General features: G+C 42.8%; 1 protein-coding gene across 1 annotated transcript in view; it reads left to right on the top strand.

Moving 5' to 3' along the window:
- The window catches only part of PITPNM3 (PITPNM family member 3), a gene marked incomplete at both ends in the record, with an annotated part of 149,020 nt that overhangs the window by 14,009 nt on the left and 115,435 nt on the right, over window positions 1–19,576 (top strand). The window contains one exon of the mRNA XM_082328114.1: window positions 19,123–19,218. Within this exon, the coding sequence (XP_082184240.1) occupies window positions 19,123–19,218 (96 nt within the window). The remainder of the gene's footprint in view (window positions 1–19,122; window positions 19,219–19,576) is intronic.

Below are 19,576 nucleotides of genomic sequence, written 5' to 3'. Positions count from 1 at the left end.
GATGTGTTTTTCTGTCTTTGTCAGCAAAATGGAAGCCTGATTTCATTGCTGTGGATTAGGTTGGTGACTGGCCAGGACCTTGAAGAAAAGGTACCGAAACTGATGTTGACTGTAAACCCAGTGGGTGTAGAGCAACCATGAGTACATTGAGACAGAAAATAAGGAAAAAGTTTCGGACTGGCAGAGTAACAACATACTCTAAGAGCCTCACAGGCAGAATAATGAGGCAATCCCATCCCTCCTGTCTTTTTATGAGGGAGCTTGTGCAAGTAAAACAAATTTTCTATTATGGTACCATGTGAGCATGCCGGACAAAAGGTACGTTTCAGCCTTACGTTCCTGCCACTCTTCTGGTCGGCACACCTTGGCTGATGGTGTAACAGCTCATCTCCAGCACAGTGAGCAGGGAAATGACTTTTTTTGTTTTTCTCTCTGTCAGTGGGCCCAAAGGTAGAAATGGTCCCAGCTGGTAGCTGAACAAAGTCTGCCTTTTTTGTTGTTGTTGTTTCACGAAGAAATAAAAATAGAGAGTGCTGAAGAGAGTACTCTGCCTAGCACATTGCATTTTGGAACACTTGCCAAATTTGCGCCAATATGGAATCCATAATGCAGTGGCAACTACGTATGAACGTCCTGTGTGTGAATGCTCTTTGTGTACTTCTGTGGTCGGTTGACCTTAGCTAGCTGCCAGGTGCCCACCAAGACACTTATCACTCCCCCTCCTCAACGAGAGGGGGAGAGAAAATATGATGAAAGGCTCGTGGGTCAAGATAAGGACAGGGAGATCATTCAGCCATTACAGTCATGGGCAAAACAGACTCAGCTTGGGGAAATTAATTTATTACCGATCTAAATCAGAGCAGGATAATGAGAAATAAGAACAATCTTAAAGCACCTTCCCCCCACTCCCTCTTTCTTCCCAGGCTCAGCTTCACTCCTGAATTCTCTGCCTTCTCCCCCTGAGCAGCGCAGGAGGACGGGGAATGGGGATTGCAGTCAGTTCATCGCACGTTGTCTTTGCTGCTTCTTTCTCCTCACACTCTTCCCCTGCTCCAGCATGGGGTCCCACCCATGGGAGGCAGTCCTCCATGAATTTCTCCAACATGAGCCCTTCCTACCGGCTGCAGTTCTTCATGAACAACTCCAGCATCGGTCCTTTCCATTGGGTGCAGTCCTTTAGGGGCGGACTGCTCCAGTGTGGGTCCCCCACAGGGTCACAGGTCCTGTCAGAAGACCTGCTCCAGCGTGGGCTCCTCTCCATGGGGCCACAGGTCCTGCCAGGAGCCTGCTCTAGCACAGGCTCGCCACGGGGTCACAGTCTCCTTCAGAGCACATCCACCTGCTCAGATGTGGGGTCCTCCATGGGCTGCAGGTGGATATCTGCTCCACTGTGGATCTCCATGGGCTGCAGGGGGACAGCCTTATTCACCATGGTTTTCACCACGGGCTGCAGGGAAATCTCTGCTCTGGCACCTGGAGCACCTCCTCCCCCTCCTTCTTCACTGACCTTGGTGTCTGCAGGGCTGTTCCTCTCACGTTTTCTCACTCCTCTTTCCCAGCTGCTGTTGCACAGCAGTTTTTACCCCTTCTTAAATGTGTTATCACAGAGGCGCTACCAACATCGCTGATGGGCTCAGCCTTGGCCAGTGGCTGGTCCATCTTGGAGCTGGCTGGAACTGGCTCTGTTGGACATGGGGGCAGCTTCTGGCATCTTCTCACAGAAGCCACCCCTGTAGCCCCCCCCGCTACCAAAACCTTGCCATGCGAACCCAATACAACTTCATAGCTTTCTTTGGTGTAAATGTAGATAAACTCTTTGACCTCGGGCTTTGGGATCAGAGCTTAGACAGTTGAACATGAAGGGCAGGAGTCCTGAGAGCGGTTACTGCCATCACCAGAGTAGAAAAACCTGTAGAGAACAGCTTTTGATTCAGACAAACTCTGCATAACTCAGGCATCTTCTGCATCCCATCAAGTTGCTACCAATGAGATTTGGCTGAGCTGCAGGACAGAGCAGGACTCTGCTGATGGTTGGAGTAAGTAAGTAGTGATCTTTGTTAGGACTTCAAGGGTATTTAAGTGCTTAGGCATCTTTTTAAGGGCATTGATTAGGGACTGAGGTACAGTTTTTCACTTGTCTTTATATTTGGGTCTTGTACCGATTACGTGAAAATCTGCATGTACTCATGGCTGCGTTACATTGCTGTGCCTCGAGATTCACATTCTTCCTGGCTGGAGGGGTTTATTTTAAGGTTATTACTGAGAAACAAGATTTTCTATTTTAAATTTGCCATGCTTGAAGTCAGTTGTTTTCTGTCTCTCCCTGCCTTGAAAAACCAAAACAACCTCTCTAAGCCTAAAAATGAACACATCAGAAGATACTCTCCCCTACTGCCAAAGAGTAAAGAAATGAAAAAACAAAGGAGAAAACAAAAGAACTTGGGGGTCAGGAGAAGAGAATAAAACCCAAGCAAATTGGATAGATTGTGGCAAGAAATGTATGGGAAAGAACAGTTATTAATATGAGCAGATGCTGCACAGACATTGTGCGTTGCTTGTTATTTATAGGTATGGATCAATTTTAAGCCAAGACAGTGAATTTATGCAGTATCTGAGCTTTTCTGGGTGGCACTGTGATCAGGTGTGTATTGACTTAACAGAATCCACTTTGCTTGCACCTTGAGTTCTTGGCTGTCTTTGCTGTTACTCAAGATTTTCCAATAATTTCGTGCAGGGAAAATAGAAAACCATAACAAAAACACCTAACTCTTGTTTTCACTCCTTTTTGTCTTTATTGCATCTTGTGTACTGGATGGCTGCCTCTAAAGTGCATCACAAACTTATTAGGCAAATATCTCTTACAGAACTGTTCTTCAGTGGGAATTAAATTCTTCAAGATTTGTTTTTATTCCCTTAAAGATAGGAATCACAGAATCACAGAATGGTTGGGGTTGGAAGGGACCTCTGGAGATCACCTAGTTCAACCCCGATGCTAAAGCAGGTTCACCTAGAGCAGGTTGCACAGGATCGCGTCCAGGTGGGTTTTAAATATCTCCAGAGAAGGAGACTCTACAGCCTCTCTGGGCAGCCTGTTCCAGTGCTCTGTCACGCTCAAAGTAAAGAAGTTTTTCCTTACATTTAGCTGGAACTCCCTGTGTTTCCGTTTGTGCCCATTGCTCCTTATCCTGTTGCTGGGCACCACTGAAAAGAGCCTGGCCCTATCCTCCTGACACCCTGCCCTTAAGCTATTTGTAAGCATTGATAAGATCCCCTCTTAGTTTCCCCCAGGCTAAACAGACCCAGCTCTCAGCCTTTCCTCATGAGAGATGCTCCAGTCCCCTACTCATCTTCGTAGCCCTCCGCTGGACTCTCTCCAGTAGTTCCTCGTCTTTCTTGAAGTGGGGAGCCCAGAACGGGACACAGCGCTCCAGATGGGCCTCAGCAGGGCAGAGCAGAGGGGGAGGATGGCCTCCCTCGGCCTGCTGGCCACGCTCTTCCTAATGCACCCCAGGATACCACTGGCCTTCTCGGCCACAAGGGCACATTGCTGGCTCGTGGTTAACTTGTCCACCAGGAATCCCAGGTCCTTCCCTGCAGAGCTGCTTTCCAGCAGGTCAAGCCCTAACCTGTACTGGTGTGTGCGGTTATTCCTCCCTAAGTGCAGGACCCTATGCTTGCCTTTGTTGAACTTCAGTAGGTTCCTCTCTGCTCAGCTCTCTAGCCTGTCCAGGTCTTGCTGAATGGCAGCACAGCCTTCTGGTCTATCAGCCACTCCTCCCAGTTCTGTATTGTCGGCAAACTTGCTGAGGGTACACTCTGTCCCTTCATCCAGCTCACTGACGAATAAGTTGAACAAGTCTGGACCCAGTACTGACCCCTGGGGAACACCGCTAGGTACAGGCCTCCAACTAGGCTCTGCGCCCGCCGCTGATCACAACCCTCTGAGCTCTGCCATTCAGCCAATTCTCAGTCCATCTCGCTGTCCACTCATCTAACCCACGCTTCCTGAGCTTACCTATGAGGATGTAATGGGAGACAGTGTCAAAAGCCTTGCTGAAGTCAAGGTAGAAAACATCCACTGCTCTCCCCTCATCTACCCCGGCAGTCGTGCCATCATAGAAGGCTATCAGATCGGTCAAGCATGATTTCCCCTTGGTGAATCCATGTTGACTGCTCCTGATAATGTGGGCTCCCTTTTAAAGAACTGATAAGTTTTAAAGTTCATTTGCTCCTTTTCCCTCCCCAGAGCCTGTTTGCTGAACGGTGCCAGTTGAATGAGTGGAGAAACAAGAGTTAAGTAGTTGCAGTAGCACAGCAAGCTCAGTGTGTTTTGAGTGTGCACAGCTATGTCTAGAGGGCTGCTGTTTTTAACCAAGTCGGATTTTCTCTTTCCAAGTTCCAGTCCTGGTTTTGATATCTGTGTGATGGTAACCTGAACGGAGGGAAGCTAAGCCTTCCAGCTCAAATTTTATGGTCTTGTCAAGATAACTTAGACCTAATTATTGAGATAGGTCAAGTGCTTAAACTTCTCTAATTTGGGTATGAAAACGTGAGCTAAACCCAAACCCTGGCCCAAGAGCCCTGGTAACAGTCAGTGCTAATGAACCAGAGGGCATATACCGGTGGAAAACATTGTCATACGTGAAGGGATATCTGCCTGTCTGGAGATACGGGAATAGATTTGTCACTTGAATTACTCTGCATAAGCACACTTTTTATAGAGCAGAAGCTGGCAGGATGCTTGTGTTACCAAGAATGAGAACATTAAGCTGCTCAAAAAAAAAAAAGGCTTTAGGATTGTTGCAGATATATCTTTATGCTCATTGCATGACACTTGGTGCAGTGAGGCAGTCTCTCTGTGTGAGAACTAGGCCCTTGGTGTTACAGTAAAACTGGGGTTGCCCCACGCTTTGTGCTTTTCTGCATGTTTTAAAACATAGAAAGCAGTTTTATGTTCTGGAGAATAGGCTGGCTTAAGCTGCTGTTAGTGTTACAGGAAAAAAATTATTCCCTGGAACATCTTCCCTTTCAATTTCTTGATGCTCATGTTTTTGTTTTCTTGCTGTTTCAAGGTAATTATTTTCCATTTTATGGAGACAGCATTTTTATAAACACTGTGTTAGAACCTGTACAATGACTGCAAATGTGGTGAGGTTTTTTTGTTTTGTTTTCTAGTTTGTTTTTCTTTTAATTGCCACTCTAAAGAGTAAGAAACAAGAGTTCTAAGTTTCTTATCTTCCTTTGGTGCCTTTTCAAGCATATGGTGATGACTTTGGAAACTTATCTCAGCATGGCTCCTTAAAAGGAAGGCACTTTGCTCTCTGGCACATGCATGATACTTGACGTGCCTTGACAGTAGAAGAGCAGGAGGATGAGTTTTTGCTCTGAGATAGGAGAATAAGGGTTAATAAGAACTCTTCCAAGAGCTGTCTAATGGGACCAGCTTGTACAGTTGGCTCTTCCCAGAAGGTTATGAGGATTTTAGTTTGCTTCTTGGCTTTCTTGACCTGCACAACAGAGAATATCTGTTACTGGGCCTTTGCTGCGTTTTCAACCTTGTGTATCATTAAGGCAAAGACCAGCTTGACTCAAATCGGTTTTGGGAATGGCATGTCAAAGGAGTTAACATTGCCCAAGCGTGCTTATGCCATGCTGTTCTGTGCTTGCTGCTAGGGTACAGAAGGTTTCTCAGGCCAGCAGGCCTGCTCTAAGGATTGCAGGCTTGTTTTGTGGCAGCGGGTAGCAAGCTTGCTGTTGCCCAGCTGTCTATAGTCAGCTTCTCTAGCTCTTCTGCATGGTGCCTCTTCTGCTTACAGTTGGTGAGCTTCCTCAGCTAATCCCTTTCCTCTTCTGCTGAGGTTGTGGCATCACAGCTACTGCAAGAGTGAATTCCATTATAATGAACAGCCTGCAGGTGACACATGGCGAACATTAAAAAAGCAGCTTTGTTATCTTCAGCTCAAATGTATGACCTTGATGCCAGGTGGGGTCAGCAGGGCACCATATTTCTCTGGTCTCAGGGAGTTATCAGGACCTCCCTGTGATGTACCCTCTCAACTCTTCCAAGCTGAACCAGGAATGGGAATCTGGTAATGGTGTGGCTGTGGGTGGCAGTTGTTCTGCACAAGACTAGGTAATTTTTAAAAATTTTTTCTCTCCAACATTGACAGGATCTAGGCAACCCTTGGGGCTACGGGACTCAGCTCTGTAGGAAACCCTTCAGTCAGAACTTAAAGTGAATTAAACAGGTAAAGGACAGGGGAAATGTCATCCAGCAAATCAATAGCAATTGTGAGATTGGAGTGAGGCCCAATCCTGTAGCCAGGAAAGGCTGTTCTTTAATGGCCTGTTTACTCCTCTAAGTGTCTTTGAAGTAGGCCCGATAGTCTTGGCAGATTGTCCTTAAGAAGAGGCCTTATGAAATATGAATTCCCTGCAGACTGATAACCCAGGTATTTCAGGATGCAGCAATGAACTTTGAACAGTTGGATGGAGTGAACACCAGAAACTGAGTCTTAATGTAAGTAGAGCTGGGAAAAAAATGTGAGCATGTAACTTCTTCTCTAATAGAAAGGCGCTATTAGATTTCTATTTTAATTTAGAAATAACAATATTACTGCAGCTAAATTCCATCTTTTACAAAAATTAACCAAGGACTTTGTTAGTGAATTGCAGTACATTTTTTCTTATCCTAAAGCTGATACTAGTGTACTCTGATTGCAGAGGTTGCAAAGGAGGTTGCGATCCAATTCTGGTAGGTCTGGGCACCCGCTAGACGGTGTTGGCTCCTCAGGGAAAGAGACCAGTAAAAATAGATGACAGAGTGGAGACGCGATCAGGTCTTCTCCCTGTCTCATTGCTGAGGACTGCAGAGAGAGTTTTCGGAATTACTGTGTTTGCTGTCCAGTCGTGGACATTATGAATTTGTGTGTTGTCACCCTGCAGCATAGCGTCTGTTCGGATCAGGTGGGGGTACACCATCACATTCCCATCAAACCAGCTGAAGCGCATGACACAGTGCTTATGTTAGCTTTATGTTTCTGTTCTGACTGCAGGCAGAGAATGGCTGATTTGTCATGAAGCTGTCTGGTACCGGAGTTAACACTCCAGAATGTTTTTGGCAGATGGGAACTTGTATTATGAGGTTACACTGGACCAGAGTGATGTGGCTGTAGCACCTTTGTTTCGATTTGGGGAAACCAGGCTGCAGGCTTGAGCCACAGTCTGACTGTGATCAGCTCTGGATCAGCACTGGCTACTGTTGAAGAAATCCTGCTGCAAGTGACTTGCCCTGCTGAGTTTATAGCAGAGGCCACGACCGAACATGAGCTTTTCTCTCTCCTTCATCTGTATTCAAACCACCTATAGACTTGTCCTTTTTCTGTTGTATTTATCTTTCAAGTTGGTGGCTCTGTGCTGAGTGCTGCAGTGATTTGTTGTGTAACAGGGTGACTTAAGTACCCTGCGCACCCATTCCTTCCATTGTGCTTCGTCTCCCTGCTTGCCAGAGATGCAGTGGGTTTGCACAAGGCTGTGGTCTGCCCGGGGGGGGGGGGAAGACATTTTGTTTCTAAGCTGGTCAGTCAGAAGAACATAAAAGTGACTCCACAGAAGAACTGATGGGACTTTTTTGGTCTTGTACTTGGAGATACTGAGAACTACATCTGTGGCTGTCAGTGGGAGCTGCTGGCTAAGTTTCCCATGCAGTGGGCAGAATACACGACTCCAATTGTTCTCTGCTGTATTTAAGCATTTAGTATGGCATTTGGGGATGCAGCATTGATCGTAGTGCCTCTTTGTGCCTGTGACTTTCCAGACAGTGCACTAGCTGTGCGGTTAGCAGCCTGCATAGAGCTATTGGTGTCCTCTTTGCTCTGCCTCCGGGTACAACATACTGGGTTTGAAAGGATATCTGGGCAGTTTCTGTGTCTTAACAGACCTGCGTGTCACCTTCTCTGTCAGCTGTCTGAAGCCCAGCAGATGCCACCAGAAAGTGGATGGGGTCCCAGTGTATTTTTTGGTAACATATTCAAAGAGGAAGTAAAAATGAAAAATGGAAATGGATGCAATGAAACATTAAGGCTTCAATTAGCTTCAGCTTTGAGCTGCCATCCTTTTTTCAATTCATTGCCATACCATTGGTTTTGAAATGGATTTGCTCCTGTATGGATTCTTGCACAATCTTTCTTAATGCCTTTAACTCACTTCAGGAAGGGTGTCTGCTTTTCTTCTCTGCCCTCCACCACCATCCCCAGCTACAAAGATCATCTGGCGTCATACATGAGACTTTTCTTTACATAAGAATAAAGTTTTTACTGTAGATGGTCACTCTTCCAACTGTCCTTTTTGTTGTTGCTGGGTGACACACCCTTTTGGACAGGAGTCCAGTGATCCCTTTGACACACATGCTTCCTTAAATCTGTAACAGGGATGTTTAATGCTTCTCCCCAGAAAAGAAAGTCGTGTTTTTACCTTGCAGGTTTTTGCTCTGGTTGCTTTGTGCACAGTGGGCTTTAGCCTCTGGTGACCTTTTCTAAAATGACTGAACCTATTCCTTTCTAGGGTGGAGCAAGGTGTTGCAGAACTGCCCGTAAATGAGGTATTAACAACGTGCAGAAACTTGGCCCGCTCAGAAATGTGGTCTGTGCAGTTGCAGCAATAGGAGCTTATTGGCATTCTCTTCTATGCCTTCCCTCTGATCAGAGCGCGTGGTGTGTCATCACAGGGAGTATTTTTATCTTTCAAGTCGGAGTGTCTACACCACAATTTTGTTTACATGCACACAGGCTGGTGTGTGTGCATATATGCGCTTACGTGTTCTCCCTCCCCACCTCTGCCAATTTTCTCAGTACCGATCTGGTTTGAGATACATCTGCTCTATAGACAAAGGCAGAACAAAAAGCTGCTGCTAGGAAAAAAAAGGAGATGGATCGATTATTTTAATTGCTTCCTGTAGTGTGAGCTAAATGGTAAAATTTGATTGGCAGTAAATAAATGAAAATAAAGGTTATGTAGAGGCGCTCTGCAGCTTTTGTGCTCTTCACTTCATTGGAAATAGTTAATGCGTGCTCATCTAGTTTCCCCCCACCCTTGCTGAGATGTAATTATGATTTACTGTAATTTCTCTACTTCCATGGTATGTCTGTCTAGCCTTATAGTAGTGAGCATAAACTTGCCGTGAATATATGGGTTTTTTTAAAGTTTTTGGAGTGCTTCAGATAAGTATTTAATATTGGTTAATGGTTATGCACATCAGTTTTTCCTCGTGCAAGTTTTAAGGAGACCTGGATATTTGCTGGCCTGGGAAATACGCAGGAAAACAAACTTGTCCTGTTGCACGCTAAGATGATGAGTAACAGGACATGAAGTGGAATTATATGAGTTCACTGCATATGCTCTGAGGCTATCTATATATTTCTTTTAATCTGAGTTTGCCCCAGGGATTTTCCTGCAAAGCGATGCTGTAGCCAGATTTCTGAATCATTGTTTAAACACCTGAATGAACGGCCGGAGTTATTTACAGGAGGCTGATGCAGGGCTATGGCTTCATTATGGTTGCTGTGCTTGGAGGCAGACACTTAAACTCATTTGATATGCTGACTTCATCTGTACAGATGGATCCCTGCTGAGGTAACTACTGACCTCAGTGAAGTTATGCCAGAAGATAGATTTGGTGCTGTTAGCCTGATTTAATGCTGCAGGTATTTGCCTTAGTCTTATGTGGACAATAAATAGATGGAAAAAGGCAGAGCACTGGAATGGAGAGGAGTTGCAGTTGTTTCCCACTACATTTGCAAGGTGTAAGTCTACACATGTATTTAGTTTACTGTTTAAAGATGAGACTTCTATCGGGATTTTGGTTATGAAGACTAATCTCACCACTGTATTAGAATTGAAGCCTGTGCTAATCTTTTCCTCTCCTTGGAAAGGCATAAGGTGGCTGTGACCTATGTTGGGGTCTGTTAACAGTAGCAGTAAAGCTTTTGACTGAGTCTTTGTACAACCTTCAGAACAGTTTGATCCTGATTTAGTGTTTTCTATCTGTCTTTCATATAACATGGCTGCATTTCAACTCTTAACTCCCATGCAAAGACCATCCTTTCTCCTCAGGCATGTGTCTGTAACAGCTTGATTTGCAATGCAGCAGCTATCAGCCCAATTTTGAATCTCCATAGGTCAGAAGTAAAGGGAAAAGCCCAAACAGTAGAGTATATCTTTTTCAAACTGATGGTGCTGCTCTTTAAAATTTTAAGAGCTTTTAAATAATGTTCAGTGCTTATTATGCACTGACATTGTTAGCCATAGTAGTAGTTTGTTTGGCTGGAGACCGAAGACTGGATGTTTAGTAGAATAGCTCTTAGGCACTTTGTATGGAAAATGGACTTGGGGGAAGGCTTTTGTCACTGAAAACCAAAACAAAATATTAGCTTTAAAACATTATCAGTAAGTTTACTGAAGAAAATGCTGGTTCTCTCATAAGGACCCTTGGAGGGAAAGGACAGAAACTGCTTGCAGGTTTTTCCAACCTCAGTTTTCAAAGGCTGTCTTAAAAGCCGGTGGTTTATATTCACCTTCATTATTATAAAAGGGTGAAGACATCAACTGCGTGGTCTAAAGATAGTTGTTCTGTTTGGGCATGCTGTCCCCTATGTTCAATGTCCAAGGTATCCCTGCTGTACCTTCCTCATTTGTGTTTTAACTCCTTTATCCAAGCCTCATAAGATATTCGTTACTTGATTCATTAGAAAAGTAATCTGTAACAATACAGTTGAAAGCTTTTTCTGGATATATGATGAGGCCTTATGTAGCCTAGGCAGCTTGAAAAGGTGGAATTAGTCTGGTAGAGCTAAACTAGGAATTTCCTAGTTTAGGAATTTACTGGTTAAACATTTTAGTTATGCATTTATCTACAAGATAAGCCGTAATAGTCTGCTGTCTGCCCATGCTGAGATTTACCTGAAACAGTGATTGTCGCTTTTGACTTTGTTTCCAAGTTTTGTTTCATTTCTGGTTTTGTCTCGGTGTCTTCTAATGCAGTGTAGCCCTGTCTGAAAGTGCAATAAAAGTGCAAGTGGTTGTAGTGTCGTCCTCCTGATCTGGGTAGCTATTATCCATGTTTCAGAGAACCCACTTTAAACCTGACTGGTAAAAACAAAACAAAACAAACCCCAAAACAATCAAACAGAAGAACCTGTCTCATGATCTTTGCATGGCTTAGAAAATCGCTTTGTGTCCTAAGGGCCTCAGCACAATGACGATGAAGTGCTGCCGATGTGATTAAACACACAGCAGATGAATCTGTAATCTTCAGTGGAAATACAGAAATGAAAAACTGGCTGAGAATTTGATTGTAACATCTCTAGTGCTTTTAATTTCCATTATCTTTTGAAGGGAGGGAAGAAAATGCTTTCACGGAACATAATGTTAGCTGACTTTTTACATGGATTATGAAGTTAAAGTGTAATACCAAGGTCTGACAATTGCACTTTTCCATTGTGCTCCTATTGTATAGGTATTAGTGCTTCTTCTGGAAATACTAGCCTTGGTTTTGCATGAGATGAAAAAGGAGTCTGGAGTGGGGTGAGAATAGAATCCAGCTCTTCTGTTTCCCAGAAACATGCCTCATCATTTTCAAAATGAATCATATGGTCAGAAGAGACAACTGTGTTTAAAAATACATAAATAAATAAATACAGTTGAAAGAATAGGCCTGAACCAAACCATCAGACCTTCCCTACTCAATTCTGAATGCTGGGGAAATTTGCTTCTTTTCCAAACGCAGTGTTGAAATTGTGTGTTCTGCAGGGGAACGGGATGTCTGCTGCTCTGTGTTTTTGCAGTGCCTGGCACAATCTTGGTGGTTCCTATGAACTTACTAAAGTAATAGAGCCAGCCTGCTTCTAAGTACACTACGTAGTCTTAAGATCTGTATCCCTCACCTTGGAGGTTGCCCTATTGTACCAGTAGTTTAACCAATGCCAATTTCTCATACTACCTCCTGTTTACTCTTTGAGCAGAAATGTCTCCTGCCAGTACTCTGTGAAGGAATGATGTTGTCTTTGCCATAAATTATTCTTCAGTGCATCCACAGATGTCTCCGTTACTTCCTGTTACCCCAGCAGATCACAATTCTTTTTCCTTCTGATTTAGGATTATAGGACAATTCAGATTGGAAGGGACCTGAGGAGGTTTCTAGTCCAACGTCCTGCTCAAAGCAGGGTCAGCTGTGGGAGCAGATCAGGTTGTTCAGGGCTCTATCCAGTTGACCTTGAAAATTTCAAAGGATGAAATGAAGGTTGCGCAAGTCTGGGCAGCTGCTTCCAAAGAATGACTTTTCTTCTGGGGAAAACATTTAAGGAAAAACCCAATATGAAACTCATTTCCATTTACGCCCAGTGTCTCCTGTTCTCCCATCCTGCACCACTGTGAAGAGTCTTGCTCTCCTCCCTTTCTTCACAGGGACTGGCAGGCTGCTATCTGCTCCCCCTGAAGCCTTCTCGTTTCCAGGCTGAACAAGCCCTGTTCCCGTAGCCTTTCATCATCAGCAACTCTATAGGAAGGAAGTTCAGTGACAGAAATGAGACTTGGATCCATCTGCTTCATTTGTGCCTGGGCGTGCCTGTTCATAAAATAGCCCTGCTATAATACTTCCTTTTCTTATAAGCGTGTAAAACTCCTATTAACTGGTAACATTCAATTAGAATCTTAGATAGGAAGGTCAACTTTTCAATATTTTCAAATCAAAGTCCTCTAAACTCAAAGCAGTTAAGATGTGTCCTATTTCAACATCTTGATTTAAAAAAGATAAAACTTCTATAAAACTTGTTAAGAGTTTTCGAGTCATCTAGACCAGGCTGGATGGGGCTTTGAGCAGCCTGCTCTAGTGGAAGGTGTCCCTGCCCGTGGCAGGGGGGTTGGAACCAGATGATCTTTAAGGTCCCTTCCAACCCAAACCATTCTATGATTCTAATCTGTCTCAGAACTCAGTTTTCTTTGTTGATAGTAAACACTAAAAGCCAAAGGAAAGGGCATTGTGAAAACCTGCAGGGGCCGTTGCAATAGGAGACTTCATTATTATATTTAAAACTTTTTCTGTCACATGCACGTATATGGTTTTCCTAGAATGAAGAGGGTTTTTAAACTTTGTGCAACACCTTTTCCTTATTCAAATGGACAAATTAACAGACATGTTGATTTCTTGGGGTTGCTAGCATATGAGCTAAAGATCTGACCCACTGGACACCAAGGTGATGAGGAAAGGATGAGGGAGTTGAGGAAAAGTAGTGGCTGCTATGAAGTCTTTAAACAGTCACTCTACGGTATCAATGAATCATAGTAAATGAATAATAATCATAATGAGGAATGAGTCTTCAATGAATCATACTTACTGTATCAGGTGAATGCATAATTGCAGGGTTTTTCAAGTGGATGCTTGACAGAAAAAAAAATACAGTACCAAGTGTGATCCTAATGCCCGATGGTGTATTGTGTGGGGCTTTTGCAGTGGTATTTTTTAACAAACAAGTTAAATATGCGCATTATTGTGTTAAGTAAAAGCTTGAAAAAACTCTTCCATATTGGTGTGATGATTTAAAAAATTGCAGCCTTTAAAAACACTGTATATCGTTACAGAGGTTTTCTTAAACAGAAATTAGAAGTAAAAAAGAAAGGTGAAAATGTGAAAAGAGCACTTATTAGTGCCACTGCTTCAGTTAGAAATATACTTTTTAAGCTTTTGTTTAGCATTCTCTCTAATGAGACTGTCAAACAGGGCTTCAGTAGCAAACAGTTTTCTGCACCCTGTGGGGATTTAAATGCAATCACTGTATTCTGTAATTACTGTTAGTGGGCTGGCCTGGGGAAGTTACGCATCTTTGAGGAGGAAGAATGTTCTCTGCTTTGCTGGGATGAATATGCTTTGGAGCAGCTAGGAAATGTAGTAATAGGTATGATACCTTTACTCCATAGTAGTCTGTAGAAGCTGGAAGTGTCTTGAGTGTAGTGGACTGGGAAGACAGTCTTGGAAACGGAGCGGGAAGGTGACAGCAGTACTTAAGGTGTTTCTTCTGTTGTATTTGAGGTGTTTGGTCAGTGATCTTGTATTGCTGTCACCAGCTAAACAAACATTTGAAGGGAGGGTGTAAAAAAGATGGAGCCAGCTTCATCTCAGTAGCGCCCAGTGACAGGACAAGAAGCAATGGGCACAAACTGAAACACAGGAGGTTCCCTCTGAACGTCACGAAGCAACTTTCTTTTACTGTGAGGGTGACCAGGTGCTGGCCCAGGTTTCCCAGAGAGGCTGTGGAGCCTCCCTCCTTGGAGTTATTAAAAAATATATTTTTTTACCTCCTTTTGCTGAAAAACAGTGCAGGTGGTATCTCAAAGGCATGTAGACATACTGATTACAACAGGTTTAGAAGCATCTGAGCAATTATTTTGTTCTCGTTAAGCCTACACAGCTGTTGCATGCTGACACTGTCAACCCAAAAGAGCATCTGGACTTGAAACTGGAAGTTAAATGCGGGTTCAAGATTAGGTGCTTGCATGAAAGCTTATGCGCTTAAAAATTGGGGCCCAAGTGAAATAGTGCCAAGGTGTCTGTGGGGATCCTGAGGTCTGGTCTACATGAAAGACTGTACTAATTTAACTACTGTAAATTTAGGAATGTATCTTTTTCCCTTCGTGATGAATGCAAGAGAAAGCAGTTCCCTACTTGATAGGAGTACTGTAAGGGGAAGCGCAGTTGTGCTTATGGGATGTTTAGAAGCTATGCCATTGGACATTGTACAAGTAATAAATGTGCTTTCTGGACTGACTTATTTCTTGGATTTCATTTCCTTTAGTAGAAAAAAATGGATTAAGAAGCAAAAAACTGGAATTGGATTTGGTTTTTTTTGTTTGGTTGGTTGGTTTTGTTTGTTTGTTTTTTTTAAAGAATATGTGGAACTCAAATCTTGCCCTCTTCCATTACCCCCAGTTGTCAGGATTGCTATTCTACATTCTATCAAGAAATTCAAGTAGGTTGTTAATGAAAATGTCCAAAGTCTGCTTTTATCTCAAGGATAAATGGGAACTTTTGTCAAGGTGAACTGAAAGTAAAATTTGTGAGTAGCATGTGTTGTAAAACACTGTATCTGAAGAACTGGTGGTTGGTTTTTGGTTTGGTTGTTTTTTTGCTCCCTAGGAAATTACTACCTCAACATGCAAATTAGACCTTGAAATTCCATTGGAGACACCGTAAATTAACATGCTGTGATACATGGGAGCCGTGGTGGCAATATGGAAGAGTCTGAATGCGAAAAATTTAGCTGGAAACAAGTTACTGTGGCTGATAATTATATGTAACATGTAACTGTAGGTGTTTTGAATGTTGAAACCACCAAGGTGACTGTTATTTCTGATATAATGGGAAGGAAATATTTGTGTTCTTGAGGGTATTGTGAAAACAAACTCCATGGTAAATGCAGTAATGACTTGCTAAGGCTTACTGACAACTGAAAGCCCTATTGCTTTAGAGAACTGTTAAAGATTAGCAAGCACCCATGGAAATGTGTCCTACTGCTTTTCCTGTAACCCGGAGGAGAAGGGGTGAGATCAGCAATCCACGGAGCTCGGCTCTAGCCTTTCCACTGATCGGTGAAGGCTGTGGGTCCTGTAACACAGGAGCTGAGGACACTTGGTTTCTTGAAGGACCGCGGTCTGTCTTCTTGGGTTTTTTGTGCTCCAAATTAATCTGTATTTGACAGCCAAAATGTCAAGTAATTAATACAGTCCTTAAGAAAAGAAGTTTTGTACCAAGACTGCGTTTATTTGGATTTCTTTTGTTGTTTTCTTGAGATTTAGATATTTTTTTGTAACAGTGCTTTGTTCCCTCCAGTCAAATCCAGATCAGATTATTTTCACAATCCAGTTGAAAATTTCTGGAATGAAAAGTTGATTTTATTTTTTTTATTTTTTTTTTTTAAATTTTCTGTGTGCCAGGAGACTTCCTTGATAAATAGCTTGCATTCTCAATCCTTTAATTCTAAATTCTAGTTCCATGCTGTATGCAGAATTAGAGCACAGTCATATATGTCTTGATCTGTATTAATTTTTATTTGATTAAGAAAACCTCGCTAAAAATGCCTTTGTTATTATCGGATACAAATCAGTGAATCATCCAGATGCATAAACTACCTTACTCTTCAGTGATTTCTGTACTGTTTTTGATGTTACTTGCTGTCTTTGTCATAGTAATGTCTCAAAATCCGTTAGGTAAAACCAAACAGTAGCAGTTTCCTCCCAGAAGAACTGGCTGTCTTTGGCAGGGGAACCAAACCAAAATTGAGATGAGAAAGCATATACCATGAAGTGGAAGGAACTGGCGCACGTATTGCAGGTGTTGGCTTAATCCTGTCACTTCTAGTATTTGTTCTTTGAAGGTGGATTTTGCGAGGGGACTAGGTATCAGGAAAGGCAAAGAAGAAAAGGAAGGAGGAATGAGTGGGTCCTTCTGTCCTTAAATCTTAAGCTTTCGCTGGAGAATTATGGAAGCGCAAAACCATATTGAAATATAGGTGACTGACATAACAAAAATTGGAGAATCTTTAAAATCATAAGACAAATCCAGAAAATAATTATCCAAAATGCCAAACACTTGTTTCTTCTGGTTTATTTGTTCTTCTTCCCAGTGTTTGCTGGCTTTGGATACCTGCATTTGTGGTGCCTGACTAGAGGCATACAGTTATACAGCTTTAAAAAGCGTAGAGAAACTAACTTTGAGAAGTCAGGCCTCTAAATGTGTCTTCAAAACAAATTATCTACTGCCATAAGAGGGTATTTTTTGTTGTGGCATTTTTGTTTGTTTGTTCCTGCACATGTGGCCTTCTGACTTCTTGTGGAGTCACTGAATGCTCAAAATACATGAAAATCAGACTCCTCGGTTTTTAGCCTTGGAGGAACTATCATCAGTACAGACATCTGAGCAGAACCTTCTCAGTGTGAAATTTATGTTCAGTACGGGAGTGTCTGCATCTACAGAACCCCAAAAGGCATTAACTGTGTGTTACCAATGAAGTCTGTCTGTCTTAGCTTGGATATTCCCGTGGTTTAATAAACATCCATAGCACAGAAATGCAGCTTCAGTTACAGATACTTGACTGACCAGGGTAGCTGAGCAGGGAGCGGTTTTCTTGCAGAGGAAAACTCTGAACACTCTTGAGATGTTCACGGCAGTCCTTTGCGTCATCACTCTCTCTGTCTCGTTCTTGTTCTCATGTTCTGTGGACCTGCCTCTCATTTATAGGTTCTTCATAAATTTCCTAGTTTACTGCCTTCCTTCTGGCTGCTCATAGATCTTAAGGCCTGTAATCAGGAATCTAATATTCTACATAAGGCTGAAAAAGAGTAGTTTACTCAAGAATTTTTCTACTAAGACTAGTAGTATTATATTTTGTTTTTCAGACCTAGCATCTCCAAAGGTGAGGCAGATTCTTCCCTCCTTCTGCTCTTTTGTACTGTGTGGGCACTTATCCAAAGACTGAATTTTGCAAATTCTCCCTTTCCCATCTGTCACTCTGGCTTTTTTGTGGTGCTTCCCATTCTCGTGCTTTGAAATTTTGGAATTCCTGCTCTTCTAAGCATTGACCAACTGCAGACTTTTCTCCAAATGCAGACTTTTCTCCGTTAGAAGTTCAGAATAGTGTTCTTTCTACCGCTATTTTGATGACTACAGTGATAAGTTTTAGGATATGTATATTTGAATGGAGGGACAGCAAGGTGTTGTTTGGTAAGAAATAATACAGTTTGCTGTTCCCTGTCTTTAGTAAAAGGTTCCAGAAATCTGTAACAGTAAATGTAATGATCTGTGTGCATTCTCTGGTAGCTGCCAAATATCACCGGACACTTTCCCAAAACACACTGTACTCTTGTAAGGAACAGTGACTACTTAATAACCAATTATTTTGAATGTTTTTGGGTTTCTTTTGGCTCTTTTTTTTTTTTAGCTATTAAAATGCTATTAACTGATTATTATTTTTACTCTCTTCTTGGCCAGCTAAAATCTTCTTCCTCCTACCCCCTTTCATTTATATTTCTGATTCGTTCAGCAATAGATGGAGTAAAAGTAGCACAGAAGGCTGCGACCTAGTTGGCATGTTTCCCCCAGAATAATGTAGAAGGATGCCTCCCCTGCTTGAGTTGCTCTTTCACTGCTTGGAGAAGGAGAATGCTTTTGTGGACAGGGCCTCAGGATATTAGATTTCAGGTCTGATGTCATCATTTGGAGAAACGAATAAAACCAAGGACGCTATTCTGGTTGGTAATGAGGGTCCTTTCTATAATAGCTGTAGTGTTGTTTTGGATATGGTGGATTTGATCCCTGGTTCCCCACTGATTTGGGGGAGACTTTATTGTTAATATATATGTATTTCACTACTACTTTCTAGTGGTGGGTTGCTGTAGGTGTAAGGAGAGCTGATATAGTTAGGCAGGTCTGGTTTACCCATTACAAATTAGTTTGAGTATGAGAATCCACTGGGACCATCTAAGCTGTCATGACTGTATCTGTTCCTGTACCTATTCTAATGTGGTTTGGCCTTCCTGTCTTCAAATGGCAAGCTTCAAATGAAAGCCCCAGGCTCCAGCAAAACAAAGCTGTCTGATGAAAACTGCTCAGTGAGTGAGAATTCAGTAGTTTGTCTGTAAATCTGTGAGCCAAATAGGATGGCACTTCTTTTAGAAGTGAAATTGAATTTAAATGGGAGCTACTGCCATGTCCTGGGGCAATGCTGCTTCATGTCTTAGAAACAATGTGCAGTTTGAGTGTTGGAATTGAACAGCCTGGTGAATTCAACTGGGAAGAATTTGTCTTTTCAAGTCACTGCACTAGCTGAAAGTGATGCAGGCTTATTGTTAACAAGAACTTGTTTTAATCACTTTTGTTAGGTGGAAGGGAGAGGTGTAATTTTTGTGCCATCCTGAGGACTCTGGCTGTCTGTCTGTTGAGATTAAAGTGTGTGTGCTGACCAAAATGATCCTCCTGAGCCATCTACACAAACTGTTTATTAGTGTATTTTTTTTCTTTAAGGCTGGAGCAGAGGTGAGCGTTCCCTTTGGTTAACGTCAGTCTCTCTGTATTTCCAGCTGGCCCGCGCCGATTCTGTGGTGCTCAGTGGCACATGCAGAATGTCCTCAAAGACTCTGTGGAGAGCTCCGATGATGAATTCTTCGATGCACGAGGTCAGTACACATTTTTTGTCCTCCCTTCCCCATTCTTTCCCCAATTTTGCAGCAAGTAACTAAGCTCCTTTGGGGCTGAACTGACAACATTGTCCTCGTCAGACTGAGATCTGAAAAAAAACCCATCAGATCTTCTCTCAAGGATTTCTGAATGGGCCTAAATTTATGGGAGATGGGTGAAGCGCTGGGGTGGATGGGCGAGCTGCCATGAGCTGGATCTGGCATCAGAAGTAGCATGACTACAACAGTACAGAGCTTCATGGGGTCTCTTGGGCCCAGCTTGTTTAAAGGTAAGGTAGTATATGATCCTTCATAGCGCAGGCTATTGAGGTCAGACTGAGCTGTCCTTATGTCCTCG

This window comes from Platalea leucorodia (assembly GCF_965183815.1).
Source record: "Platalea leucorodia genome assembly, chromosome: 16".
NCBI lineage: Eukaryota > Metazoa > Chordata > Aves > Pelecaniformes > Threskiornithidae > Platalea > Platalea leucorodia.
Note: the sequence above shows the minus strand (reverse complement) of the source record. Positions and strands in the feature narration are given on the sequence as shown.